This window comes from Lagopus leucura, unplaced genomic scaffold (genome assembly GCF_019238085.1).
Source record: "Lagopus leucura isolate 7727_CA_CO unplaced genomic scaffold, USGS_WTPT01 Super-Scaffold_760, whole genome shotgun sequence".
Classification (NCBI taxonomy): Eukaryota; Metazoa; Chordata; class Aves; order Galliformes; family Phasianidae; genus Lagopus; species Lagopus leucura.
In genome coordinates, this window is record NW_024962257.1 from 8,584,142 (window position 1) to 8,611,346 (window position 27,205).

Here is a 27,205-nt window from a genome sequence, read left to right on the forward strand (position 1 = left end):
TGGAGAACCAAGTAGCTAATCCTTCTTCCTTTTTAATTAACAGCGATGTGCTCTACCCTAAAGACACTTCCAGTCCACATAGTGGAGTCCCTGCAGAAGTGCTTTGTAGAGGGAGAGACTTTGTTGTAAGTACAAAAGAGTTTGTTGTTTCTAAAGGAAAATATTGTTGAAGTTTGTCTGAGAGCCATGGCATTGGTTTGCACTTGGTTTCACATCCACCACTACTGCAATAAGATGTTTGCTCCAGAGAAATTATTTGCACTGTAACCCTGGTGGTGGTGTTAAAAGTCTGGCATGGGAGTGTTTGTGTGGACTGATATTGTGGCTGTCTGGTAAGTTCAGATTGCTGGTCATTAACAGTAGGTGGTATTCATCTCTTTGTAATAGAACTTGTAGGGCTGCTATCACATAACCTGCATGGTGCAGGGCTGGCAGCGAAGCCAGGACTGGATAATGAAGTGCTTGTTTCTCCAGATACGTTTCCGTGGGCTCAGGACTGCAAGGTCTCAGGAGGGCAGTGTGGTTAAGCCTTCTGCTCCCGGAGCATGCACTGCTGGTCTTTAAAAAGGATTTTATTCCCCTGAGCTGCTAATCAGTGAAAGGACTTTGTTCCTAAGCACCTGCTATGAGTGGTAGCTGCGTATGGAAGTTGTAATGAGTACAGGTCTCATAAACAAGCACATAACCACAGAAGGGAGGAACAACTTTGTTTCGTGTTTGTTTTTGCTAACCACGGAAAGAATTAAGTTCCTGAGTGCTTCCTAAGTTCATACCCAGTTTATGGCTTCCACCCCATTGAAAAGAAATTAGCGAGTGCATTGCTTTCATGTTTTCCAGTTAGACCTAAGAGTTCCCCTCATTTGAGAAGTCTGTTCATGAGATGTAGCGCTGAATAGGAGCATACCATGCAAGAGACCTTACGGATGTGGCAGCACTAGCATAAGATAAAATGATGGTGATTGAAGCTGACTTGTTACTGTGTCTTGATGTCTGCCCAAGACACTGCCATACGGAGCTCTGCAATCAGATGTGACCTGGTGGCAGTAGGCTTTAGGACCCAGCAGATTATGTGACACGTCACGTGTCAAGTTCTAGGGACCAGAAATTATTATGCTTGGTTAAGTAAGTGCTTATGCTTAGTGACTGAAATGTAAAGTGTTTAATAATGGAAGATATTTTACTCTTATTTTAAATACTGTAAAAGACCAGTGGAGGCTTTAGTGTTCAATTGTTCTATGCTGTACTTTGAGGGAGGTAAGTAATTCTTGCCTTTTCTCAAAGCTGCTATTTTTTCATAATAATTTCAGTTTCTAGTTTAGAATAAAGTGCCTAATGAGAAATGGCTGTCTCAGAGTTGTGTGCAAGGAGAGGTGATGGATCTGTTTCCTTTAGGCAGCAGCTTCTTGTCCTTCAAAACAGAAATGCCTTGTGTTGTGAGTGTAGTGATTTTCTGAGTCTGTAGGAAGAAAGAAGCTGAGTCAGAGAGAAGGAAGTATGGAAGTATTGAAGCACAAGAGGAAATTGACAGTAATGAGATTTTTGAATTATTTGCAACACTATTAATAAACACATAGTAAGGGAGATTGTAATCGATTTAAATGGAGATGGGAAGAAATCAAAGGTCATAGTCAGACAGTAGGCTCATGTGCCCATTAGCCTGCTCTCAGCAGCTGCCTTGGGAGCTGCTTAGCAGAGCACCTGGCTTTTCCATTAACGAGAGACAAATACATGAGTGAATTGCCATCGTTGCATGACTGTAAGTGACTGTGGTGATGTGCATTGGAAAAGGCAGCAGATACTTTCTAGGAGGTTGTGAGCTGCAGAAATGCAGCAGTCAGCAGCTTCTGCTGGCGCTGCACACAAAGAATTGGAAGAAGAGTTTCTTCAGGTTAGTGAACAAGTGTGCTAAAGCTGGGCATGAGGTGTGACTCCTGCAGTTCCAACATCACCACAGTAGGGCTTTTTTGGAAGCTAAATGAGGTTTGAGAGATTCTTCAGAGCGTTTGTAGTCAAAGGTTCACCAAGGAAGACCATGAACTCTCAAAGATTCTGATACTGCGCATGGCCATTTGAGCAAGGAATAGGTCAGAAAGTGCTTTTCTGCTGTTTGTGTGAGCATCTCCTGTTTCCACATCCTTGAAAGGAGTCAGGTTCCCATTTTTCTGGTAACATCATTGAAAAGTGTTATTTCTGTGACTTCGGTAAGGCAGCTCCTAACTATGGTTAACAAGGTTTTCTCTTTTGTTTCCTTCCTAGATGTGGAAGTTCACACAGGACCGCTGGGTTGTACGAAAGGAGGTGGCAGCAGTTACAAAAGTGAGTGACTTCTTCCTAACACAGAGGTTGGTGCTAACTGTGGGCATTGTCTGCAGGTCAGTAACAGGTGCTGCTGCAAGCCTTTTCTTTCAGGTTCACAGTGTCTGCATTACTGCTGACTTGCAGTGTTGCTAACCAAGGCACATCTTCACTTTGGAACAGGTATAGATACTCTTTACAGAATTATTTCAAGCAGCTCTCACAGTTACAGTTCCACAGGACACAACTGTCCTTGCAGCTGAGCCACTGGAATGCATCTTTGTCCCCTCTTCTGTTTTGGTGGAAAGCTGAACATCCTTTGAATCAGGCTTACGAAGCACCAAAGCAGATGAGAACTCATGCAGTCCACACTGATTCTCCGCTTTTGCAGAGTGCGTTACAGAAGCACAACACTTCTAATAGCATTGCAAAGCTGCCAGTATTGAATAAAAGCTTTAAAACAACTCGGGCACCTGAATATTCTGTCAGAAGGAAAAAAATTGTTTGTTTAAAACAAAATAAAATGATAGAGCACAAATTGGTTGATGTACAGACTGGCTACTTTTGGAATTTAAGATCCAGTTCTGTTTAAAAGCTGTGCACCTGTAGGTGCAGCATGGCTGACTTGGAGCTCTAAACTAAGATGAAAGTTGTAGGACATGCTTCTCTGCGCAATAGTCTTTTCATCTCAGTTAGTAAACTCCCTTTTCTTTACAAAACATGTCATGAGCTATTTGACTCTCAGCTGATTAATCACTGCTCTCTGAAGTGCTCTGCCTTTAACATTGTGTGGAAGCACTGGTGTTGCAAAGGATAAATATCTCTGACTGGCTTAGGCGTGTGTTTGTGGGAGTGCCCCATGTACTCCAAATCAGTCCTGCTCGTCCTGTCGCGGGGAACAGTGTGCCCTGCTTCGTGGCTGCAGATGCCCTGTGTGGATTGACATCCATATCATTTTTCCTTTTTCTTTTAGCTTTGCCCTGAAGATGTGAAAGACTTCCTAGAGCACATGTCTGTGGCAAGAATAAACAAAGGTTGGGAGTTCATGCTCCCTTATGATGAAGACTTTGTTAAGAAGCATCCAGATATAGTTCAGAGGCAACGTATGCTGTGGATGGGCATTCAGGCCAAGTAAATGACTTGCTTTATTTTGGGGAATAAGCTAAAAGTAAAGAATGACCTAGTGTGAAGTTTCTGTGAATACTGACAGATCTATATTTGATCCATATTGCCTGTAAGGTTTACTCCTCTCAGGGGGTGTGGTTGTATGGGGATTGTGTTGATGCATCATTCAAGTCACTCCTTTTCTTTGGCTTCCTGAGGACAGCTTTGTGGAAATTAAATGTTCTGGCTGAAAGTTAAAGGTGGTGTGGCTGCAGGCAAGCATAACAGCAGAAACAGTACTGGTATGATTTCCTTTGTATTTCAGATTAGAAAAAGTCTATAATCTTGTAAAGGAACACTTGACACCAAAGAAGCAAGAGTCACAATCAGGTAAATGAAATTGTGTGGATTACGTTGAAACACATGCATCTCTGTATTTCTGGGTGATATTTTGTTGTTTCTCTCTGTTTTTGAGTGTCGTGGGGATTGGTCTTGTGTCTGATATTACCCCTGTCTTGTAATTTCTTCTGCATTATTTGAGATAACTTGGTCTTTACTAATATCACTGATGTTAGTGGTGACACAAGCTTACTGTGGCAGAGCATGGAAGGACTCCTTGGCACTGGAGACTCTATTTGATAGAGTAAAATCATCTGGATATGTTAACAACTTCCTCATTTTAAGGCATGGTGCTGTAAGCAGATGCTGAGTTGAGGACAGGGACAGAGCATGAATGATTCTTACCTCTTGGTTCTCAGGCTGACATGCATGAGGTTGAGTCATTCCCTTTTCAGTTCCAAATAAAACAGGGTTGGATTTTTTATTTCCTCTGATTTGCTGAGGGGCTCTGTGGTGTGGTTGAGAGCTAAACAATTAAGGAGGAATGTATTTGCTGGGGGGCTGCGAGGAGGTGTAAAGTTGTCTCTTTGCCATTCCTCTCCATCACAGATGTCAGGAAGAATATTAAAGTAGCTGTTGTGTAATCTAAAAGGTTGTGAAAACCTGAGATTCCAGAGAGCTTTGGCTAGGCATTTGGCTCACTGCCAGACTCTGGAGCCAGCAAGGAGAATGAGCTGAACTGACAAATGTGCATATAATTCCATTTCAATACCGTGTGTTTGATCTGCTTGGAAGGATTAGGTGTTGGGTTATTCGGAGAGAATTAGTGGGCCTAATAATAAAGAAGGTAACAGCATGAGTGCTGTGTGGGCTTTTGCCTTAAATGCAGCCTTCCTTCCTACGGGATTGAGGCTGAATTTCTGTTTTGCCAACACACACTTCCCTTTTGCCTTTGGGTTGAGGTGCAGGACTGCATGGGAAAGGATTCCCTTCTGCCCCTTTCTAACTAGCACTGAGTAATAATACTTAGGAGAGTTCCAGATTTCCATACTGTGCACCTCATGCACAACCTGAGCTGTTGGAGAAATGCAATGTCTTTGCTTCAGGTTCCTTGACTGGAAGACCTTCTGGCTTACAATTATCAACATGCTTAATTGTTTTATTCCTTTTTTTTTTTTTTTTTTTTAAAGTTATAGTAGCGGGGAGGGAGGTAAAATCTAATCAGTAAGCCAGGCTTATTCCTTAAGTAGTAGTGTTGTTTCCTGGCTTTATTTCACTGTGAGCAATTCAAGCAACATTCTGCAAAACTGGAGTCTTGTTTATGGTGGGATTTTATGCTACGTTTCATTTCTTATCAGGCCATCCATTGCTGGTTTCTGGGGAGCAAAGAGTCAACATGGCAAAAGCGAAAGTCAAGCAGAACTATGGGCAGCTAGAGAAGGAGTTCCAGAAGCAAAAGGCAGAACTGAAATCAAGTGACACTTCATCCAAGATAGATGTTTCTAATATCCACATTAAAGAGGAGCCTGTGAGTGACGAGGAGCCCATGGACACCTCAGTGTATGAAGGCCTGAACAACGGCATTGTCAATGGCCTCCACATGGAGGAGGACTCCACAGACTCCTTAAATGGCCACTTGCCTGGAGGCTGCAGCGATCGGGTAGCCCAAGAACTGAAGGCATTTGTGTCCTCAACGTTTAGGAAACAATTTGTGCTCACCTTGAGTGAGCTTAAACGGTTGTTTAACCTTCATTTAGCCAGTCTGCCTCCAGGACACATATTGTTCAGTGGCATTTCAGACAAAATGTTACAGGACATGGTGTTAGACATTGGCTGCAAACAGATTTTGGTGCCTGTAAGTATTTTTTTCCTTTTGGCACAGTCTGGGTGGGAGGTAGGGGGGCAGTTAAATATCAGAGCTGTGAAATGTTTGCACCTTGGGCTGGACTGGAGGAACACTTGTGTTCTGTTGAAGCTGCTGAAGGCTTATCTGCCTTCCTGCTTCTGGCTGGCCCTGCGCTCTGCTTTCTGCCCTCACGGTGTGCTCATAGTTGTCCTTGGGGCTCCTTTTCCACCTCTGGGCTGTTGGGCTGCAGGGACTCATTGTGCCTGCTCGCTCCTGTTTCAGTGACTTACCTGGGGGAGTCCCATCAGCTTGCTTTGCAGTGTACAGCTTTTTGCAGGAATGCTGCTGGGATAAAGATGATGGCTGCTGCCTGGAACTGGTGGGGCACACCCAGCAGAGCTCTCCGGGAAGCAGCAAACCATATCTGCAGAGTTCTGTGGGTCACTCCTGCTGGGCTGATCGCAGATGTCTTCACTTGTCTTTATAGAAATTGTATGTGTGAATGTGTGAGTCAGAGCCAGCAGATTGCTTAGGAAAGAAAAGGGATTTTGATGTCATGGAAAGTAGCCTGAAAGGAAAATAATTTCACAAGACATCTGGTAGTGCTGATTGGTTTGCAACCAGCAGGAGTTTGGGAGTCAGGTGTTGTTAGGGAGAGAGGCAAAGAAACATGTGAGCTGCTTGGGAGAGCAGAGAGCAGGCAGGCTGGGGAGAGCCTGGAGCACAGGAGGTATAGCAACCCTCATGCCTTAGCTGGGCTTCAGGGAGGCATAAGTAACATGTTCAGTGGTGTGCAAAGTACGGCCTGTGGCACCTGGAGCTGAGTGACAGATGTGAGATGCCACGCAGGAGGCCACTGCTTTTTGTGCTTTTTGCTTTCTTTCCTGACAGCTTCCAGGTGCCTGGGCAATGCTTACCTGGAGCTGCTTCTTAGTGCTGGAAAGACTCTCATTGTATGTGGTATAGGATATGCACTTGCCATGCTGGTGGTAAACAGCTGAAGTCAGTGCTGTTGTATTAACTGAGTCTGGGACTTGTTTGCTGGAGTCTGCTGTATGTTTGAGTTCTGCTGATCTAGAACTTCCTGCAGAATTTGATATCTTCTGCAACAGCCTGCATAAGCCTGTCAGAAATGTAAGTCAGCTCCCAGGCCTCTGCATCATGCTGTGGGCCAGCTGTGCCTTTTTTGTGAGCTCATATACTTCGCTTTCTCTCATTGTTTTTCCTGGACCCAGTGAGGCTGCCTGAGCTCCTTGGAAGCCTGGAGGGATGCTTTGCCTGAGATTTCGTAGTTACTCATTAGTTTTCTGTAATTGAAACTGCTTTGGTGATAAAAATCAATGATCTGAGGTAATTAAAGTGATGTTCTATGGGGGGTGAAGACACTCTTGGCTTTCACGTTGCCCTGTTACAGAAAATGTGTTGCTGAAAACAGCAGTGGAAACCTTACTGGTGGAGTGTAGGATTTATAAAGCTGAACAGCTGCATCTGGGGTAGCAGATAAATGGTGCTCATGGGGCCTCAGAAGGTGCTTCAGCTGTGAACAGGGGCTGCCTGCAGGGTGCTGGGCTTTGCTTGTGCTTTGTAGCAGTGACAGTAGTGAGCAGGGTGCCTGGCAGTTTGCAGAGTGATGCGAATGCAGGGAGGCTCTCTGTGCTCTCCCAAATAACACTGTGTTGGTTCGGAAGCAGTTCCTTCTCTGAAAGCCAGCAGTGCAGCTGTGCTCAGCACCAAGCAAACCGGAGATCTGCTCCTGCAGCCCTCTGTTGCCTGTCCTGCTGCAACTTGTCAGGAGGGAGGCTGATGCTATGGTGTTATCTGTGCTGAATGAAAGCACAGGAAAGTGTTCTGTGTGTGGCATGTCCTCATGTGAAGAGGAGCATATTGGGTGTCGCCCAACAAATCTGAATCCTGGCTCTAAAGCAGGTGCACAGCCCTGATATATATCAGGAGTTTGTACCAAGGTGGAACTGGAGCTGCTGATTCCAGCAGGCAGCTCCTGCTCGACACAGTGCTTCCCTTTGCCACAAGATCAGAGGCAGCTCCTGAAAGAAAGGGCTGAGCTCTCCCTTTGCAGTCCTTCCGTGTAGTGCAGAAGGCTGGGAAAAAAGGTGGGGGGGTGTACTGCAGTGAGGAACTGCAGCAATCAGACAGGCCTGTTGGCTTTGTGTGGGGATTGATTGAGGTTGGCAGGTCAGTGGTTAGCACGGAATGAATGGTTGGTGACTGACAGGAAGGCACACATCAGGAGCGGGAAGTATCCAGCATTACTTGCTAGACATTGCTCCAGGGGAAAGCATTAAGGCAAATGGACATCATTTTATTTTTGTAGGAGTTTGGAACAGTTACATTCCTTCCAGCTCGCAGAGGCACAAGGTCTCTGTCTCAGAAAATACAAATGGTGTTCCTCTAGCATGGATCTTGGTAGGAGCAAAAACCACTTCAGTTTGGGAGCCTGAAATGCGCTGGTGTTTGGTTTGCTCTCCATCAGTGTTCATTCTCCAGGAGTCCCATGGGCTGCTCCAGGGATCACACGCACAGCAGCAGCACAGTGCTGGTCAGTCATGTTGCCTTGGATTTAGCAGAGCAAATTCAGTTAGAATCCAAATATCTAAAACTTGCCACTGGAGACTTCAAAATCTCCTGAAAAGCCTGCAGTCCTCTTCATGCTTAATTGAATTCTGCTTTGGGAAGTCTGGAGACACAAGCTGCTGGCAGGAACAATCCGTACATCGTGCCGTGAGATACTGTCCACAGTCCACACCCTGAGATTATCGGGGCACTTGGTGGTTGTCCTCCCTTCCTCCAAGTCCCCATAGAGTGTCACAGGATTCCCTCGTACAGCTCTGACATGGTTGGTGCTGTGCCCATGGCGCTGCTTGCCATCACTCCAGTGTGATGAGAAGCATCACTAAAATGCTGTTGGGCATGCCATGTGTGCATCAGGCTGCCAGAGAACTGGTCCTATTCCCCAGACAATATTTACCCCTCACTCAGGGTCTGAGTGCTGTAGTATCACCCAGAAGAGCAGGTTTGGTGGGGTTTGTGTTTCTCTTGCAGGCACAGGGGCTGTTGCATAGTCACCTCCCTGAGCGTGGGGTGGGAGAGAAGCACTTCTCATTAAGTGGCCACAACATTTTGATTCAATAATAGGTGTCAGGGGATACCGTATCATAGAGTCATTAAGTAGAACTCATTAAATAGATAGTTATTTTTAACAGGCTCTTGTTCTCAGTTTCCTCCACAGACTGCTGCTTCACCAGATGAGCTAAAGGTTTATGCACTTTGGGAAGCCGGTGACATTTATGATCAGGTAAAGACAAAAATAAGTGACAGTCCCAAATACATTGTTAGTGAGGATTTGGCCTTGCTCCAATTTGTGTTTCTGGAAGCAGTACAGCTGGTTTTCACTGTTCCCTAAGGAAGATTCCAGGTTTCAGCACCAGCCAGCTTCAGGCTGAGAGAAAGCTCTCAGACCGTAGGATGGCTGTCACCACATCAGGACTAGGTGGTGTGAACAGAAAGTGAGACATTGGTAACTAACTCAGTGGGGTGTAAATACTATCAATTGTATGAAGAGAAAAGATTCTGCCGTGCAGGTCTTAGGGTGTGATCCAGTCAAATCATTCTTCTTTTTTTGCTAATGGTAATGCAGTGGTAGTGCAGTGTTAACCAGTGGTTATATGATGATGGGACCTGGTGTGTCTGTTTGTATTTAGCACAGGAAATGATTACAGCATATGTGAACATCTCCTGAGTTTTATTTGTATCACTGTTAGTGAAGTGGAAGGAAAGGCAGCCTAACAGAATGTAGATGGGCAATGCAAGTGCTGTGTCCATGACCTAAATAAATGTTTATAGGAAAGTCTTGAGCATTGTTCTAGAGAATAAGCAGCATCCGAGCTCCTGGCTGAAGCAGACCATGTGAGCTGCCTGGGAAATGTGAGAGAAATATGTCACAGCCCCTGCTTTAGTATGGTTTGTCCCTGTGGAGGTGCCTGGGGTCACAGGAGGGGGCAGATGTGCTCATGAGGTGTGGAGAGATCCCTGCAAGCTGCAAGATAATGGGAGGACACCTCATGAGAGCAGGTTGAAAGGGGACAGTTTCAGGGTTATGAAGCAAGAATACTCTGATGCAGCTCAGTGAATGTTTTGAACAGACTAATGCACATAGCGCTTTTTTTATAGAGAGCTAAAAGTAATTGTTTTTGTATTAATGATTTCATTCTAAAGCATCGCCAAGTTTTGCTTGAAATTTTTTCGAAAAATTATCGAGTGCGCAGAAATGTCATTCAGAATCAGCTGAGTCAAGACCTCAACAAGCAGGAGGTGGATAGAGTGCTAAAGGTAAGTTTCTGCTCAGCTGGGGTTTTGGTTCAGTGAATGCATAAATTTTTAACGTTCTGGTTTAACTGAAGGACCATTTATTGCCTTCAGTTGACAAGTGATCGTGATCATAGAACAGTTGCTGTGGGAAAACAGGCAGGGCTTGTTTTTCAGCCTGTTTTCTTTAAAGTAATCCTCGTCTCATTCTACCTTGTTTCTCTCCAAAAAGCAGTGATTTTGACTCCCCTGTTATTTGGTGTTATTGCAGCAAATCTTTGTTCTTCATCTTGGATCAGAAGGGAGTAGAGCACAGTAAATGTCACACTTCAGAGTTATTTTTAAATAATATGGAGTTTATTAAGGCAGTGGGAGCGTTCTGAGTTTGCTGAGCTGCCTGCTGTTGTTTCATGCTGAAGAACAGGTGCCACATGTTCAGAAGGAAATGCATTATATTCTATAGTAGAACTTAAAGCAGTGTAGCGAGCAAAACCGCAACTAAAACAAACATAGAGTCTTATTTAGCACATCTCATAGTGAATGTTTGAATCCTTTCATCTCTGTCTTTGAACATGAACCATTTACTTTCTAAGCAAGTTTAAGGTATGAAGTACCAACCACGCAGGTTGTGATTGACAAAGGAGAAAGCTGCCAGCTCATGTAGCACTGCAGTCACTGTTGCTGGGCCTTTGCTCACCATCACCCACTTCAATGAGACAAGTGCTTAAGTACTTTATTACTCTGGGATCTGTAAGCAGAGTAATAACCTACTTGAAAAATTACACATCTGTTGCAGTGACAGTAAGCAAACTGGTCTTGCTTGAATGAACCTGGGCTTAGTATTAAAATAAGCTGAGACGTTTCTGCCTGCTGTGCAGCGTTTGGTTTGTCTTGCCTGAGCTGGGAGGTTTGTCAGGCTCAAATCGCAGCTCTCTGGGGATGTCTAGATAATGTACTGGCATTCATTTGCACATTGTTGTTGATGTTTAATAAATGAATTATTTCTGGGGAGCAAACAATCGTTGTCCCTGGCAAACCAGGTCCTGCTTTTGTAAAATTTAAGTCACTGCACAGTCAGCCTTGTGTTGTGTCAGACTTTGTCTTGAATGTGTTTGTCACAGAAGCATGTGAAACGCAGAAGCATGTTTCTGAAGTAAATGTTGAAAGTATGATTTAATGAAGTAGGAGGATTAACTGGTTTCTTTAAATCATAAGAGATTTGATTCCACTTTGAATGAAATAGCATTTATTGACTCTTATTTCCCCATCTGCATGTGTTCCTGTCCTGTACAGAAAAGAGCAGACTGACAGGGAATATATTTTTGCATCTGCAGATCCAGAATGAAAACTCTCTTTTGAGTCTCTGCACTTAATTTCTTGGTAGAGCAGTAAGTCCCAAGAATTAAGAAGAAGTTACAGTTATTGGTACTTTTTTTTTCTTTTTAGTTCCACAGCATCAGTTCTGTAGCAGTGCTTAAGCTCCTGTTGAATTACGTAAGTGGGAAGGTTGCAGCAAAAGGAGTTGTTAGGCTTAGAATTCATGAGGCTTGGTGTTCACTGAATAGAAATAAGGAACCACAAACTGAACTCCTTTGCTGTGAAGCTTGCAGCTGTGAGTGTAGCAGACATGGTCAGAATACCTGAGTACAGTTCTGAGGTTTGACCCTTCCTTGCTACAGAAGGTTGCTGAAAAGCTCCAGCTTGGGGCTGCCTGCATGCTTCCTCTGCTCCCTTTTGTCTGTTCATGTCTTCAGGCTGCAGTTACCCCGTAGTTCCTTTGGTTCTCACCTCTTTTCCTGTCCTAACCTGCTTCACCATTCTTCCCATCTGCTCCTCCCAGAGACCTTCCCATTGTGTATCCTCCCTGTGCTCTCAGCCTTTCCCCTTTGTCTGCTGTGTTAAGCTTCAGGGCAGAGATAACCTGCTGCTCTGGCTCTCGTTTGCACACAGGAGGGACGCTGATCACATTTAAGGTTGCAAAGCCAAATCATGGTTCCAGTGGGGCTCACCTCATAGTGTGTAATCCCTGCGGTTTGGAAATGCGGGGCGGTGCAGCAGGCACTGATGGGTTCTCCCTTTCTCCCCAGGACTGCTGTGTGAGCTATGGTGGAATGTGGTATCTTAAAGGGACTGTGCAGTCTTGACGGCAGCTGTGGCGGTTTCTGTGCTTCAGATGCTCTCCTGGATGAAAGAGGAAACCTGCGGTGGGCGGCACAGACAGTAACGCTGTGGCCTCAGGAGTGTGGGGCAGGAGCTGACCTACTTTGGGGCATGTGGCATTGCAGACAGTCACTGACATCACAGCACACTCACACATATGTTTGCATGGCCGCCTGGGTGCAGCGAGCAACTAGGAAGACAACACGGGACCCTGTCTGCAGTTTGATTAATCTGGGATTTCTAATGTATTTTGCTTCTCCTTCTCTTTCCTTATAATAAAATAAAACCATATACTGACACAGACATGATGGAAAATCATGGTCTAATATTTTATTTTGTAAGTAAGTGATGCCAATAAATTAAATTTGTTTACAAACATCCCAGGTTCTGTTAAATACCTAGATGCTCAGGCATTAGTCTGAGCATTACAACAGCCCTTGCCGCCTTTACAACAAGGGTAGTGATGTTCATGGGCACATCAGGTCAGGGAGGGGGGGATACAAAATCACTGTCTTTAAACATCGTATGACATAGCAACTGTTCTCACCTGGTGTCTGTAAAATGAACTGTCTGAAAAAGTACTTACACTTGAAATAGATGTGAAACAACTACTGGATGTCTTATTGATGTGGGTTTTGGTTGATGGAGTTTTGCCTTACTGTGTGCAAAGGTAAGTGCACCATGTGCAAGACATCCAGCTGCAGTTATCACACTTGGCAACAATGTAAAACCTCTATTTTGTGTAACTTTTTTAAAAATAAAATTTTATCTTGAAGGTCAGCTGTGGCATCCTGCTGTACTCTGCCTTGTATTTGCCCAGGAAGAAATGGAAATGATCTTTGCTGCTTTTAGAGCCCAAAAGCTCACAGAGGAAGGAAAGGTAAAGAATATTTGCAATGTTTGAGGTAGATGGCAAACTGCCTCTTGCTGTACTTTTCTACTTGCATCACTTTTTTTAGGATGGTTGTCAAGATGCAGCCTGTTGCTCAAGAAATGATAACTGAGCTGCTTCTGTTCTACGTTTGTCACTTAAGCTTCACAGCAGTGAGGTAAGGAACACCCCACTGGTGGCTTTAGAGCAGTTACTGTTCATGGGTTTTGTTTTCTGTAATTTCCATCATATGAGAAGCTCAAGTAGATACTATTAATTTCATCTACTTATGCTTAAGGGCTGTTTTTTTTAACTAAAATAAGCAGATTAAGATTGGCCTAAGAGCAGTGTGCCATACTTAGAGCATTTTAAACTTCTGTGGAAAGTACTTATTTCTAAACTGCTAAAACTCTACCTTAACTCACACACTAAGTTTATTCACTACTGTAATCAGGCAGTGTTCAAGTTCAGGCAGCTTTTGCAGCCTTTGTGCTGGGTGTCCCCATCACTGTTGCTTACCTAGCATGACCCTGTTGCTGTAGCATTGCCTACAGCTGTGCCCATAAAGCTTATCCCTGAGAAAGCCAGTCTGAGAGAGGTTATAGAACAGCAGAGCCTTGGAGGTTTTTATTACAGGGTATGTACAGTTAAGTGTTAAAGTACACTGCAGTACAGCCAGAGCTCAACAATGGCACAGGTGGTCAAAGGCAGGTTATGCTACAGAAGATTTCTGTGGAAATCTGAGAACATTCTGGATATTTTAAAGGGTAAAAAATAGATAGAAAGTGCCCTGCTAACCAACAGTATTAAACCACTGAAGATCACATATTTAACAAGAAATTCTAAAGTTGTTTCTACACAACTTCTGGTCCCGTGGGTGTGGATGCCCCACTCCCCAAAGTGAATAGCATTAGTAAAAGAGTGCTTGTGACAGCCAGAACACATATCTAAAGTTACTGCTTTGCAGTAGAAAGCCTTTAGATAATGACAATCCAAGTGCCAGGGAAGCAGTGACATCAGAGCTAACCTGGTGGCAGAACAGCAGCTCTCCTGCCTCCCACCCCTCCAACACCCTTTTTGGAACAACGCTGACAAACACGAGAGAAACAAGAAACTACTTCATTGCCTCTGGCCTTATAGCACAGACAGGCGTATCCTTTTCTACCTACTGCAACTTTTTTAGAATAAAAATTTAATGGGAACTCCATCTGAGCTGTGTAGGATAGACCAGATAATGCAGCTGCCATCTGCACAGTTTACTGTTTCAAGATCAGCACAGATAGGCATAATTACTAGTTACACGTGGAGCTTGACTGGCTGATTTATTTGCTTAGAAAAATATTTACAACATTCGGATTCCCATTTTTAAATAATTCTTAAGAATGCAATACATATTTTTGAGAAATTCCCACAATATGGAGTCTTAATACTGCAAATGAAGGACAACTATACACAAGCTTAACAGGTAAATAAGGCAGACAACTTAATAGCAGCAGTTGAACTAAAGCTGAGAAATTGTCACTCTTCCAGCTGTTTTGGTATATTGCAGCAACTCAGACAGGCAATAAGGAAGTTCCCAAGAAGAGCTAACCAAATTAAGCTATGAGACCCTGTGTAAGAAGGATGTCACCTTTCCTGGTGCCTTCTTTCTCCTTAATTGCTTAGCCTTTGTTTTCCATTCTTCATACTTCAAAGCAGTTCTAAAGAATGTACTTCTGCATATTTTGTTTTTCAGAATTTGAATACCTATGAGCTACTATTAGGGAGTGGAGGAGGAAAGTAGGAACAACAACACAGCCCCACACTTTCAGTAGGATATGTTCTAGCAGTGTTGCATCCAGCCTCCCACCACCCCATAGGCAGCATGGAACAGGTTCGCTGAAGCTGACAGTGGAAGCAATGGGCAAACCTGTAAGATAAGGCTTTACCTGACCCGTCTCCTTCAGTGCTTGGAGTTTGTGGTATGTGAGCTTAAAAGCTATCTCACTGTATCAATTCTACTGCTAAAGTTAAATGACTAAATTGCAACTTTGTCTTGCCAAATACACACTAGTAGGTACTTTGTTGGCCTCCCACAAAAAAAAAAAAAAAAAACAGCTCCAAATAACATGTAATCAATTCACAGTACCTCACCTTAAGACGAAGTCCCCTAAATAAGAAACCATACCTAAACAGCCACACAAACTTCTTGTCAAAGTCTTTCTCAGTACAAAGACATCTATACTTATCCATAGAAGAGCCTAGTTCATGTGAACACATGGCATTAACTTTACCAAGCACAGCGCAAGCTGCTATGCTAGCTCTCCACCTCCCTGCCAAAGCAAATTCAGCTAGATTCACTAACTTCATTCTCAGGACTCGAGGAGAGGCTGCCTGTGATACTGACCTGGGGCTTTTTGGTTTTTTGTTTGTTTGTTGTTTTTTTTTTTTTTTTTACAGTTACTGGGCTAGATGATCACATGCAAGTTAAAGAAAAGCTTTTACCTAGTTCTTTGTGAGAAGTAGTGTACGGATTTCTTAGCTCTGTTAATTTGAAGTGGACTAGGAAAACCATTGTCAGTTTCTGCCAGAAATCAAGTGTATTAAGTAGCATTGTAGTATTAAGCTACAATGTTTGTTTCCATTACAACCACTAGTTTGCGTGACAGTGCCAAACAACATTACATCTATTGCTACGTACCTACAGGGAGACTGCTAGTCTAACTAGCTTTTTAACTACTCTCTATGAGCCAATTGAAAACATTCCTTTTTAGTGCTAAAAGAAACATCTGTGCAAGGGGTCTTTTGACATTTGTGTAAAGTCTTTCCCCCTTTTTGGGCAACAAATTAGTCACCAGCAACAAATCAGTCATCAGAACATCTAACGTTATGGCTGAGAAGAAAGGGACTTGTACTTAGATCTGTGCTCATCTATTTCTTCCTTTGTTTTTTTGATACAGCTAAAGATTTCCTTGAAGAGTGCTTTATATTCAGGAAGAGTATTTGTGGAGCAAAGTGATTCTCCTGCATTCGTGAATTCTTGATTGTTAGCTGAAAGATCATACTGGGTATTTCCCACACTGTCTTTAGAATACTGCTTCAGTGTTTGTACAGCTTTGTGTTTCAAAGAATCTTCATCCATTTGACACTTCTTCAAAAGTTCCTCATATTTCACTTTCAGAGCATTATACTGAGCATCAACTTCATTGAGTACAGAGATTCCCCGCTGCTTCACAGCTTCAGCTCTCCTGATGCACGTTTCTTCATGGCCCCTTAGAATGTCTCCCCCTGCAGCACTACTCAGGAAATTTTCACTACTGCTCCGCTTCAATGCCTTTTTCTCAAGTTCAGGGACAGTCAGAAGCCCATCATCAGCTGGGCTCTGACCAAGCTCCCTTTCTAAAGATTCTTTAAATGAAATGAAAAAGGATTCTGGCACCAATTTCTCTGCATTGTGGAGTGTGTTTTCAGATTGAAGCATCTGTCGCATTTCAGCTACTTCCACTTCCAACTCCTCTGCACGAGCCCGATACAAGTCAATATCGACAAGCCTCTGTTCAAGGTCGCAGTTCTCTTTCACCACAAGACTGTATTCCTCTTCCATTGTTACCCTCTTCTCTTTTTCTAGGTTGAGTTGGGCTTGCAGAACTGTAACTGCCTTCTTCAAGTTCTCATTTTCTTCTTCCAGAGGGTTTAGCTGACTATCCATTGAAGTAATCTTTTCTGCAAACACGTGATCATAAACAAAATACCTGAGGAAACAGAAGCAAGGATTGTTAATAGGAAATACAGCTAAAGTTTAGAAATACAGACCACACCTGAAGTTTTCCTGTCATTGGTAAGTAATGACAGTTTAAACTCTGTGTTAACATATCTGAAAGTATACATAGCAGTCATCTTGCCAACCTAACAGCTCAGTTGATAATCATGATTGGAGTCTGTAGATACTTCACATGCCATCAAGCCTCTCAGCTCAAGCAGGATGGCAGCTTTTTAACAATCTCAAATTACAGAAAAGTTTACTGAATAAAAGATCTGTAATTTCAGTTTTAAAGGATACTGCCTCCACATATTATGTGATACTCCTTCATATTTTTACCACATCTTTCACAACTTGTGTCACCGCCCATTGTGGAAACAAGCTTCAGAATGGACAAGGCAGTTCTGCAGAGTGGTAATTCCACAAACCTCTCACAGTTTGAAATAATCCACTTATCTTTTGAATTGTCACCACATAATTCCTTGCTTGCATAGATTAATTCCTCAGTCTCACTTGCATATACTGCTGGAAGCCCAGAAACAAATCCCATTCTCCCTGTTTGCAGAACTATTTCACATCTTCTATTAGCTTCTAGCAGTAAAGACAGACTGGGACCATCCCCCAGGTGACTCCTGATGAGCATACAATGCAGTTCAGCTGGGTAGAACTGCTCTAAATTAGAAAGCAGCCCAAAGCTTCAGGCACTATTTTACCAGCTTATAAGCATTGTTTTATCCAGTTTAACTGCAGCTACTACAGCAAGCCCACCTTGAAAAGAAGGTGCCCACAGATGTCCCAGGAAAAAGTAAGTTACAGAAAATATTGTTTAGGATAATTTACTTGGTAGTTATCTGTGTTTGTGCTTTATCTGACTGAAAAGAGAAAGGTTCACATTCTTGAAGGCTTTCTAGGCTACAGTTTCACACAGCTGGAGGCTTTGGGGGAGAACCTGTCAAGATATTAAGTAGAACATACTGTTGTTTTCCCACAAAGATCAATACAGTCTGCAGCCAGAGCACACCAGAAGCAACACCACCACACACTGCACAACTGTACAGATATTTTTCTAGTTGCAAACTTAGAATGCTTTTCTGCTACTCTGTTAAACACCCATGCTTGTATCTAGTTTTTGAAACTTTGCTTAAAATAATTTTCATTTTCTGTTTGTTATGTAAGGAAAGAGTCTTACTGGCGAAGGTCGTACAGCTCCTTCAAACACGAGAAGCTGTGCATTGATCTTGGCTGGTCAGATCTCTCATGGTTCATTCGGCCTCGTCCAGACTTTTTCAGCTCTTCTACTTGCCTTTGCAGGTCATCTATGTGTGTCTGCAGATTTTCAATAGTCTCTGTCAAGCTAAAAGTGAAGGATCTCTGTTAAAGCATTTGACTGTTTAATCAAGGACAGATTAATTCCCATCTGCTCACATTTCAGCTTCTCCTCTGAAGATTGCTCTTTGGCCACAAACCACCTTTAAATAAAACTTTAAGAGTGTTGTAGAACAACACTAGACAAACAGCCATCAAAACACTGCGTTTATAGACTTAGATTACTGTTTTTTGTATCATCAGTTGAGTAGAGAGGAGAAAAGAGGATGTTGCTTAGGTTTGTTACCTTAGTATCTTTTGTTGTGATGCTCTGCTCTCTGCAACTAGCTTTTGATTAGTGTCTTCTAGTTCTCTTGCTGTCACATCCAGCTGTTCATAAACTTTTGCATGTTGATCATTCATTTGACGCAAGAGCTCCACTTGCTTTGTGAGATACTGCAAGACAACATTGCTGTTACAAGTTTATATTAGAAACACAGGATAGGGCTACTATTCTGCAGGTTTGTTCACATTCATTAAATAACTGCTATGTTCTAGAAATGTACATGTTCCAGTGGTTGCTTTGGTTACTACCCAGTTGAAAAGGTGTAATCAGTATCTTAGTTACTTCTCTTGTCTTTGTCACTGTGGTCAATGAAGGCTGATCAACCAGTCCTTCATCCAGATGACTTGGGTTGGTTTGTGAAAACTGTGTTTATCTGTTCAGCTACCCTTGCTGCAGTTAAACTGTTGCCAGTTCTACCACAAACCCATCCAGATTGGGTTTGTACTGCAGTCATCACACAAACCTGGATTTCAACACAGTTCTTCACAGAGTCCTTTTAAAAGTTGCAGTGAAATCTATCATAAGTTTTTTAATAATGTTGACCCAACAATTTTCTTAGCATTTAAACTGAAGTATTGGGTAGCACTGTCTTGTTTTTTTTTTTCTGCTTGCCTATGTTTGAATCAGCGTTAGGTTCAGCAAAACACATTTTAGGATGTGGTCACACCTGAGATTCTGAGGACTACTACGTGTCAGGAAGTAGAACCAAACTATTAGATTCAGCCTTTAATTACCTACAAGGAACTATTCCAGTCATTGTAATACTGAACAAAAGTCTCCTGTGCTTTTTTCTTTTAAATACAAGTCCACACAAAGTGATCTCATTTTAACTCCCTTTAGTTTGATGGTTAACAAAATAACCTGCTAAGTTTCTAGAATTATTTCAGAAAGCCTGGAATTCTCCATGCAAGAAGTTAACGATCACCTAAGACTCTCAGTACAAGTGCCTTGTATTGTCCCATCTAGCAAAGGACTGAGCCAGTTTAAAAAAAAAAAACCAAGCAAGAATTTGTATTAAACAGACTTGAGAACATAAAACCCAACCCTTAACTATTACATACTTAGTTGCTACATAGAAGTAATTTCAAAAAATAAGTTGTGTATTACTACATACTAAATGTATGAACACCTACTGGACTTCCAAGCAGAACTACATCTCAGTACATACTGTCACATACTCAAAACTTCTAATATTCTGCTTAACCTTTCACCTCCTTAAAAGATCGATGTGTTTATATTTTAGGCAATTTAAGAACAGATTATAAGTTAATCTAGGACTAGTAACTGCTGCATAGACTTCCAGAAGATCAGCATGGTAGCTGTTGGCTAGATCCTTTTGCAGCCTGTGTGCACGTGACAGGATTTACACTAAAATAGTATGTGGATTAGCTGCATAATCTCAGCATTACCCACTCCAGATTAACTTTTCCTACTGGTCACTCTCAGAAAGTGCTAGAGACTTCTTCATATTTTCTTCAGTTAATACAAGAGTGGCTGAACACAGAAACCAAGGTGTTGGTGGCAGAATTTGATGTCACCACTTCTCACAGTGGGCTTTAGTGGAAGTTTTAGCTGTGTGAAGATGTGAAATGCTATCTCCTTCATCTTGTGTCTTCAGCATCTTCAGTTCTGGGATCGAGTTGGCCTGGTGTAACCAGAACATCACAACAAAGTATGGCTCTGGTAACACCTTAGGAGTTCCCATTTGTTCATCCTGCACAACAGCTGAGTGCCCATCATGAAGCAGCAGTGGAGACTTCAGGTGCTCTACCACACAATGAAAGGAGAGCCAGTTCTTTGCACTCCAACTTCAGAAATACTAAGATGCAGACAGAGATAAAGCTGCCCTTTCAATCCAGCATTTATTACACCTGCAGCGATCAGTTTGCGGAACACGTGTCAGCTCAGAGGTCAGATATAATGATCCAAGGCAGTAAAACACTCAATATCTTAACTTTTAATATATCAACTGTAATATTAAGCATCCCGAAACCTTTGACCCTTCCTTGTTTTGTGCAGACAACGTTGTACCATATTTCAAAAAGGTTTCTTAATCATTCTAAGTTTGGGAGTTTGCTGCCTGTAAGATATGAATTAGGAGGAGGAAAAAAGTCATTGCTTTTTTGTTCTGAAAAGGCTAGTTTAAAGCCTGGCAAAGTAGCTACGAGAGCAGTTGAAAGAACACCTGTATTGCAGAAACAAGCACTTCAAAATTAGGAACATCGAGCATAAACCCTGGAAATAGCACTTGCACATTTTATCCTGAGCAGCAGGGAATTCCTGGTTCCCAATGGCTAAGCCAAGTTAAGAGAATAAGTCTGTGTGAACATATAAGGACGTGACCCTGCTACACACCAACTGCAGCTCACTGCTAGAAGGGCTCTTCTCACCACTTCTTGTGCTAAAGCTCTCCTACGTAGAGACAAAAGGAAACAAGAAGATCTTAGTCGAACCAAATGAGATACCACATCCTTAATAGCACTAGGCTATTTCTGTAAATGAATCCAACTTAGCAATCATGTCTCTTTCCATGTTTTAAGATGGCATTATAATAGAGCCACTGATTAAGAAGCTCTGCTCCAGGATCCAGGTTAGCTGTCTACTGCAGAGTTAGGCTGTGTTATTTCAAAATATGTCGTAACTGTGTTAAACACTTCCTTAAACAAGGCTGTCATACAGGAGTTGAACCTGGAGTAGAACAGTGTTTGTACAGCACACCTTCAAGTGTGCTATACAGTACACCATGAAGTACTCTCCAGATCTAAAGAATCAATCTTTCCTGTAAAAGCACTCATCTCAGTGAGTCAAGTCTCTGCATAAGTGAATACTAAAAAAAAAAAAAAAAAGCTGTAGCATTGGTAATAAATACAGGCCATTCCAGCCGTTGTGTCATCAAACAAATGTGGTAACAGTTTGATTCTTCCCCCTATTAAGTGACAACATCAAGGTATAAAACAAAAATGTTTTATAAAACAAACAAAAAGCTGCTTGTTTCTATCAATGTGACTATTTTAGAAAACACCTGTATACTTCTAAGTCTCAAGTTTAGGTTCTTTAAGTTGCCTATCACTACAACAGTGATGAAGGTTTAAGTCCTAAGCTGCAGCTGTACAAAAATACTCCGACTGTAACCACATAAGTAATGCTTCCACAAGTGAATGCAGACTTTGTAAGAATTTAGCACACGCCAGTCACAGCCTATTCCCTGTGATTCATACCAGAGCCAAAATGAAACACTGGACTACATTTCCATTACGCTGCCAGAGTAATGGAGAAGTACTGAATATTTAATAAATTTAATTATTAGAGGCCGTGCATTGCCCTCAAATAGCTAAAAAAAAAAAAAAAAAAAATCATTATATTGGCAAATGTTAGGTCTGCAAGAATAGAAGCACCATTAAAGAAACAGCCACAAATGGTCAGGGCTTTCCATGAAGTAACAAAGATGAGTGTTTCCAAAAGGGCAGCTCTGATTCTCCCCCAAAAAGACATAAGAACATACCCACTACAGCCTGTATTTAGGCAGCTACATGTTTTTATTCTTGTTGATTTTCATTTTTTAGCTGAACTGTATTTCCCTTTACCCCCAGTAGAAATACATATCCTCCCATTTTACTTAAATCTTTATCACGCTTTTTTGTCAAGCATTTAAATTTCAGTGCAGTAATCATTAATAGTTAAAATAATATGAAGATGTTCATTTATTCATCATATGATTTTCATATCATTTTTACCCGACAAGACCAGCAAAATTTAGCTGTAACAATCCTGAAATAGCTTGTCTGTATAAAAAGTATCAGTCATGTCATTATACAAGCCGAATCCAACAGGAATTTTGTGGCACAAAGACTCCATTAATGAGACAAATGGGTCTAACAATGATCAGAGCCTGGGTAAGTTTTTGAGGCAGCACCGGCAGTTAAAGGCCAACACTTTCAAGGAAACACTGATCAGATGTTGAGAAATCAGAACTCTCAACTTACGTGCTATTCTGCTGCACATCTACATGACTTACACCTGGATTCCTGTAGTATTTACCTCTATCTCTTGCAGTTGCTCTTGATTTGTTGCATACATTTGCTGTAACGATTCTTCTAATTCAGTGTTGCGGTCCAGTAGCGTCTTCCCAAGCTCAGCAGCAAGGTGAAGATCTAAACAAAGAAGTCATTTGCACATAAGGTACAGACCCGATAGCATGACCTGTTTTTCAAGTATTTTAACCAAATACTGACTGGAATTATTTTTTTAAATGACTGTGGTACCCCAAAATGAAGTTAGCTTACAGATGCATTGGACATTCAAATACTGTCTGTAAGACAAAGACTTAAGTGAGTCCTGAAACCTAGAAGATACTCCAAATTCATGGCCATTCCTGGGGTCCTCCTTGGATGCTGCAGCCTCGGGGCAGATGCAGGCAGCCACCTTCCCTTTGCTCCCCTCCACCTGCCCTGTACTGCATGCACCTCTTATCGCAGCATCCGTTAACTATTTCACTGTGGTTGCAACAATCATGTTTTAGAAGAATAAGCATGAAGTACTCTTTAAGTGCTCATCAGGTTAGACTGAGGCCAAAGCTGACTGCACTCTCATATACTGTGCTGTTCTTCCCTATTGCCCCTTCACCAAGGAGCTTGGGTTGCACAGGATCGGGAGCAAAATGAAAGGTCCAGGCATTTGATGGTGAACTAGTAATATCAAAGACAAAACTTAAAGAAATGCAGCTATCCTGCCTTTCAAGCTCATAAATGTAGGAGACAGCAATTGCTTTATGTGCTCCAAAACACCATTTTAAGTGTAATTTGTTCAGAGGCACTTAATCTCTATTTCGCTTAATCACCTCCGGGGTACAGTGACTGTAATTGTTTCAAAATAAGAAATAAGTCATCTGAAGACCCAGGTTCTTTCTCAAGGGAAGCAATATGAGTATTGCTAGATGTTTCATATTATTATGTTTAAAGATGCAATTTAAAATCTAACATAACGTGATGAAATCAATACGGTGTTATTGCTAAAACAGTAATTAATCTGCGTAGGTATTACATGATCTCTAACATCTTACTTTTCACCTCCTTCCCATCACCTGGGCCTGACCAGGTTTCTCCTGCATGCAGGTCAGCCTTGTTAGTTCTCATATGGGTAGGAATAGCATCACTAATGGGAAAGAGGCAGAAGGAAGTTCAAGAAAAACCTCAGATTGTCTTCAAGAAGCCTGAAATGAATACAAGACATACTGCATCACTGTATGCAGCTGTAGTTAGACAAGAAAACATTTTTAATTGTCAAGTGATTAAGATGCCCTTGTTTTAAGGTGTTTCTTGTCACTTTCCTGCCCTTTTCCAGCCCCTTATCAGCTGGTTTCTGTAGCAGACAGAAGGCTGTTCCCAGGCTGCTTTGTGCTAACCTTCACTTTGGCAGCCTGTCTGAAATGAGTACTTGGTCCAGATACATAAACCAAGACTGACTTCAGACCAAACAGACAAATGTTCCTGTTCACTTGTCTCTGTAAGCTGTAGATGTCCAGTTCGGGACAAACAACAGCTGTGGTAGTCATTACACATTCTTTAAGGTAGGCAACAACGGGCTGTAGCTGTCAGACCCTTTGAATAATGTTTGTGGAATTTATTTACAAGTCACCCTGTACACAAGTTCTTGCTAGAGCTGGGAGCCACATGGCTCTCTGCTTTACACTTACTTAGCAGTTTATCCTCAAGTAGCTTTTTTGTTGTAACACCCCTTGTTGAGAAACACAGCCTACTTCACAGCTTTTTCCCAAGATTTAAAGTGTTTGGATGAAGAAACCTTAAGTTCTTCCCATTTTAAAACAGACCTTATACATTGCTTATCCGTGGATGGCTCACCTCCTCAGCAGCCCAACACCACGCTGTTCTATTGCATTATGGAGTACTGGAGTCTTCAAACCCACTCAGCCCTCCTGTGAACCTGGAGTGACTTGAGTGCTACATAAATCTTCACCAGTACCCACAATCTTTAAAGTCAGTCAACAATAGTGGAATCATTCAAGACCACTCTTATTTTAACACAGCAGAATCTAAAGAGCTTTAACATAATCCTCAATCCTTCTCAAGACATAATGTGCAATGGTATTACTTGCTGCCATTTCCCTTCCCAAAGGGAGTTTCTTTTTATGTTTAAATACATTCAGAAGTAGGTAGTGCCACTTTTAAATGCCCCCACACCTACTAAATCAAGAGGCATAGCCACATGGTGCTTTGAATACAGTGCAAATAACAGAATTCACTTTACTGTACTTTAATAATCATTGTGTTCATCAGAATGACTGAAGCACAGATGGATTACCATGGGAGAAGCCTACTGTTTGCTAATTATGGCAATTTGGTTTTGAGGGGGAGAAGACTAGAGTTCAATAACATGCAATGAAACCCTAACTGCTACCCCTGGAACAGGTAAGAACTGAACCAATCTGACCTGTTCTGAAGTTAACAGTTTACAACGTAGAGAAACGGGTGCACAGGGAACCTTCATTGGTCTAAGAATCACTGTACGATACTAGAAGCACACAGCACTTTTATGTAAAGCAACAGCTCTACATCCTGTAACAATTTTGCTCCATGAAGATGTAAGCAAAGAGTTTTTTAATAATGCAACAAGTCAAATTAGTAAACCTGTTCAGTCCTATTTGTGTCTTCTAACAGCTCCATCAGAAAACAAAGTATGATTTTAGTGATGGATCTTCCACGGTGTTAAGCCCTCACTTACAAGCACTTCTGTGCAGCCTTTCAGCAGTGTTTTTGTAGTTGAGAAAAAGACAGAACATGGCACAAAACTTTTACTTTATGCTTTCATAACCCACCTAGCAAAGCAATTCAGATGATTTTTATTCTAAAAATAAGTCTATTCTTTTCAATAGGAGAATGCCTTAGTAATATAGGATGTTTAAGTTGAAGTTTACACTTAAACCCTTAGTTTTTCACTTAGGTACGCACCTTGTACTCCATGTTCAGCTTACTCTGCTTTGTTAAAGCAGGTAGCAGCAAGATGCACAGAAGAGCAATCACGTAGAACAGCTCTTTTCCACATGTCAGCGTGCAGCTGCAAAAGATGGACGTTGCAGGAGGGAAAGCTGCTCCCATCCTTACAAGAATTCCATGAGCACTGTTTTCACCGACATGCGCCACACAAGTCCACCTCTTGCAAAGGCAAAACCTTCTGCTGCATGCAGAGGCAATGGAAGTTTGGCCAGCTGTTGCCCTCCCTGAGCTCCTGGGCAGGCTGGCAAGGGCTGCAGGTTTGTGGTACTGCACTGCCTGGTTGTTCAAGAATGCGTTCTCACAAAAACACTCCTTGATTTCCAAATGTGCTCTGATTCTTTGAGTTCTGACAAGTTTCACTTGTGCCCTGTAAGCGACCTCACTGCTCCACTGACACGCACTGATATTGCTTGGTTTTAGAACGAGGAGTATGTTCCAGACTGTAAAAGTCCAACAGAACGTTTTACAGACGTTCCCTTAAGGAACTTATCTGCATTTCAGCTCGCTCATCAGCTCATTTTCCTCCTTTCCCTTCTGGCAGGCTGTTCTATTTGGGCTTGCGAGAAGCTCATCCTTAGGAAGAGGCGCTTCTGGTGCTGGGAGCGCACTCAGTGAGCTCTAAGCACACCGATCCTGGAAGGAGCACCGCCAGCTCCGGCAGGGAACCGAGGCTGGGCATTCACTCACGGGAGAAAGAAGCGGAGTTAAAGCAGTAGAGCAGGAGGTCCGGCACCGCGCAGCATGGATCCGCTCTGCAGGTCTTCCACCCCACCAATACCGACGCGGTAAAAATACCAAACCCTGTCTTCAAATTTTCAACTCATCCTTTTGACAGCAAACAATGGCTCCAGGATCTCGTTTAAGTGGCTCTCTTTATAACCTGTGGCCGCGACGGCATCCCTGCGTGCTGCGGAACGCCCATACACACACCGTACACACACGGAGCAGCTCCTGCCCGCCCAGCGCTGCCGTCGGACGGTTCGTGCCGCTCCGGAGCGTCGCTCGGGACTCACTGCTGCCTTTTACAGCCAGTTAGCGTCCAAACGAAGCGGACGCCCGTCCTGCACGGCAGCGAGCTCCGAAGGAAACGGCGCGTTCTTTCCGTCATCGCAGATGACTTTTAACACAGTTACATCGCTGTACGTCCACGGCTCCACCGGTAACGCTTCTCCCTCCCGCGGGGCCCCACTGTCCCTACCCGGCCATGCCCCGCCGGGAGAAGACCATGGAGCCGCCCCGCTGCTGGCAGGGGCCCGGCCACGGCTGCAGCCGCCGCTCCGTCAGACAAAGACGGCTGCGCGGCGCCGGTACCGGCGGTCCCCACCTCCCACCCTCGGGCTCCCCGCGCTCCGCCGCCGCCCCGCGTCCCTCCGTCGGCCTCGGCCCCTCCCGCGCGACCCCCAGGTCCGCCCCGCCGCGGCTCCGGCTCCCGCTCCCGCCGCCCCGCACTCCCTCGCCCACCCTCCCCGCGCGCCCCCCGCCGCTCACCTTGCTGCAGGTCCTGCTGGTCGTACCACGGCTCATCCTCGCGGATCTCGAACTCCTCCACCAGGCTGTCGGCCAGCATCGCGCCCTTCCCTAGCGGACAGGGCGCAGCGCTCACCTCGCGCCGGGCGGCGGCGGGGCAGGGCGAGCCGGCTGCCGCTCCTCGCCTTAAAAGCCGCCTCCGGCCATTGCCGAACGTTTCCGGACTTTGCCGAACCTCTCCCCCTTCTGGTCGGGCTGTGCGGAGCCGCCGGCGACAACGTGGCACGCTATAGCCGCCCGCCCACCGTCGGCCCGCGATTCAAACACTACGCCCTCACCTCCTCTGCCGAGAGCCAATAGGGAGCCGCCCGCAGGGTAGATCGAAAGGAGCGCCGGCCAA

At 43.4% G+C, this 27,205-nt stretch overlaps 2 protein-coding genes across 5 annotated transcripts in view; one reads left to right on the plus strand and one right to left on the minus strand.

Moving 5' to 3' along the window:
• The window catches only part of POLR3E (RNA polymerase III subunit E), a 25,506-nt gene extending 12,659 nt beyond the window's left edge, over positions 1 to 12,847 (plus strand). For all 4 annotated transcript variants that reach the window (XM_042864376.1, XM_042864375.1, XM_042864377.1 and 1 more), the window contains 8 exons: positions 44 to 125; positions 2,257 to 2,316; positions 3,269 to 3,426; positions 3,725 to 3,789; positions 5,097 to 5,593; positions 8,820 to 8,897; positions 9,818 to 9,931; positions 11,995 to 12,847. In XM_042864376.1, coding sequence (XP_042720310.1) covers positions 44 to 125; positions 2,257 to 2,316; positions 3,269 to 3,426; positions 3,725 to 3,789; positions 5,097 to 5,593; positions 8,820 to 8,897; positions 9,818 to 9,931; positions 11,995 to 12,051 — 1,111 coding nt within the window. In that variant the 3' untranslated portion in view covers positions 12,052 to 12,847. The remainder of the gene's footprint in view (positions 1 to 43; positions 126 to 2,256; positions 2,317 to 3,268; positions 3,427 to 3,724; positions 3,790 to 5,096; positions 5,594 to 8,819; positions 8,898 to 9,817; positions 9,932 to 11,994) is intronic.
• Positions 11,137 to 26,951, minus strand: CDR2 (cerebellar degeneration related protein 2). The gene is made up of 5 exons (XM_042864384.1): positions 26,827 to 26,951; positions 22,367 to 22,479; positions 18,290 to 18,438; positions 17,867 to 18,031; positions 11,137 to 16,669 (listed from the first exon to the last, which is right to left on the minus strand). The coding sequence occupies exons 1-5, from the start codon at positions 26,903 to 26,905 to the stop codon at positions 15,805 to 15,807; spliced, it is 1,371 nt and encodes a 456-aa protein (XP_042720318.1). The 5' UTR covers positions 26,906 to 26,951; the 3' UTR covers positions 11,137 to 15,804.
• Positions 26,952 to 27,205: the final 254 nt, after the last annotated feature.

What these genes read in the sequence shown, in the direction of transcription:
- CDR2 (XM_042864384.1), bottom strand. Translation starts at nt 26,905, where the DNA reads ATGCTGGCCGACAGCCTGGTGGAGGAGTTCGAGATCCGCGAGGATGAG. An exon ending in CCAGCAGGACCTGCAGCAAG is followed by an intron (nt 22,480 to 26,826) that starts GTGAGCGGCGGG and finishes TTCTTTGTTTAG; the next exon opens with ATCTTCACCTTGCTGCTGAG. An exon ending in AGCAACTGCAAGAGATAGAG is followed by an intron (nt 18,439 to 22,366) that starts GTAAATACTACA and finishes GTTGTCTTGCAG; the next exon opens with TATCTCACAAAGCAAGTGGA.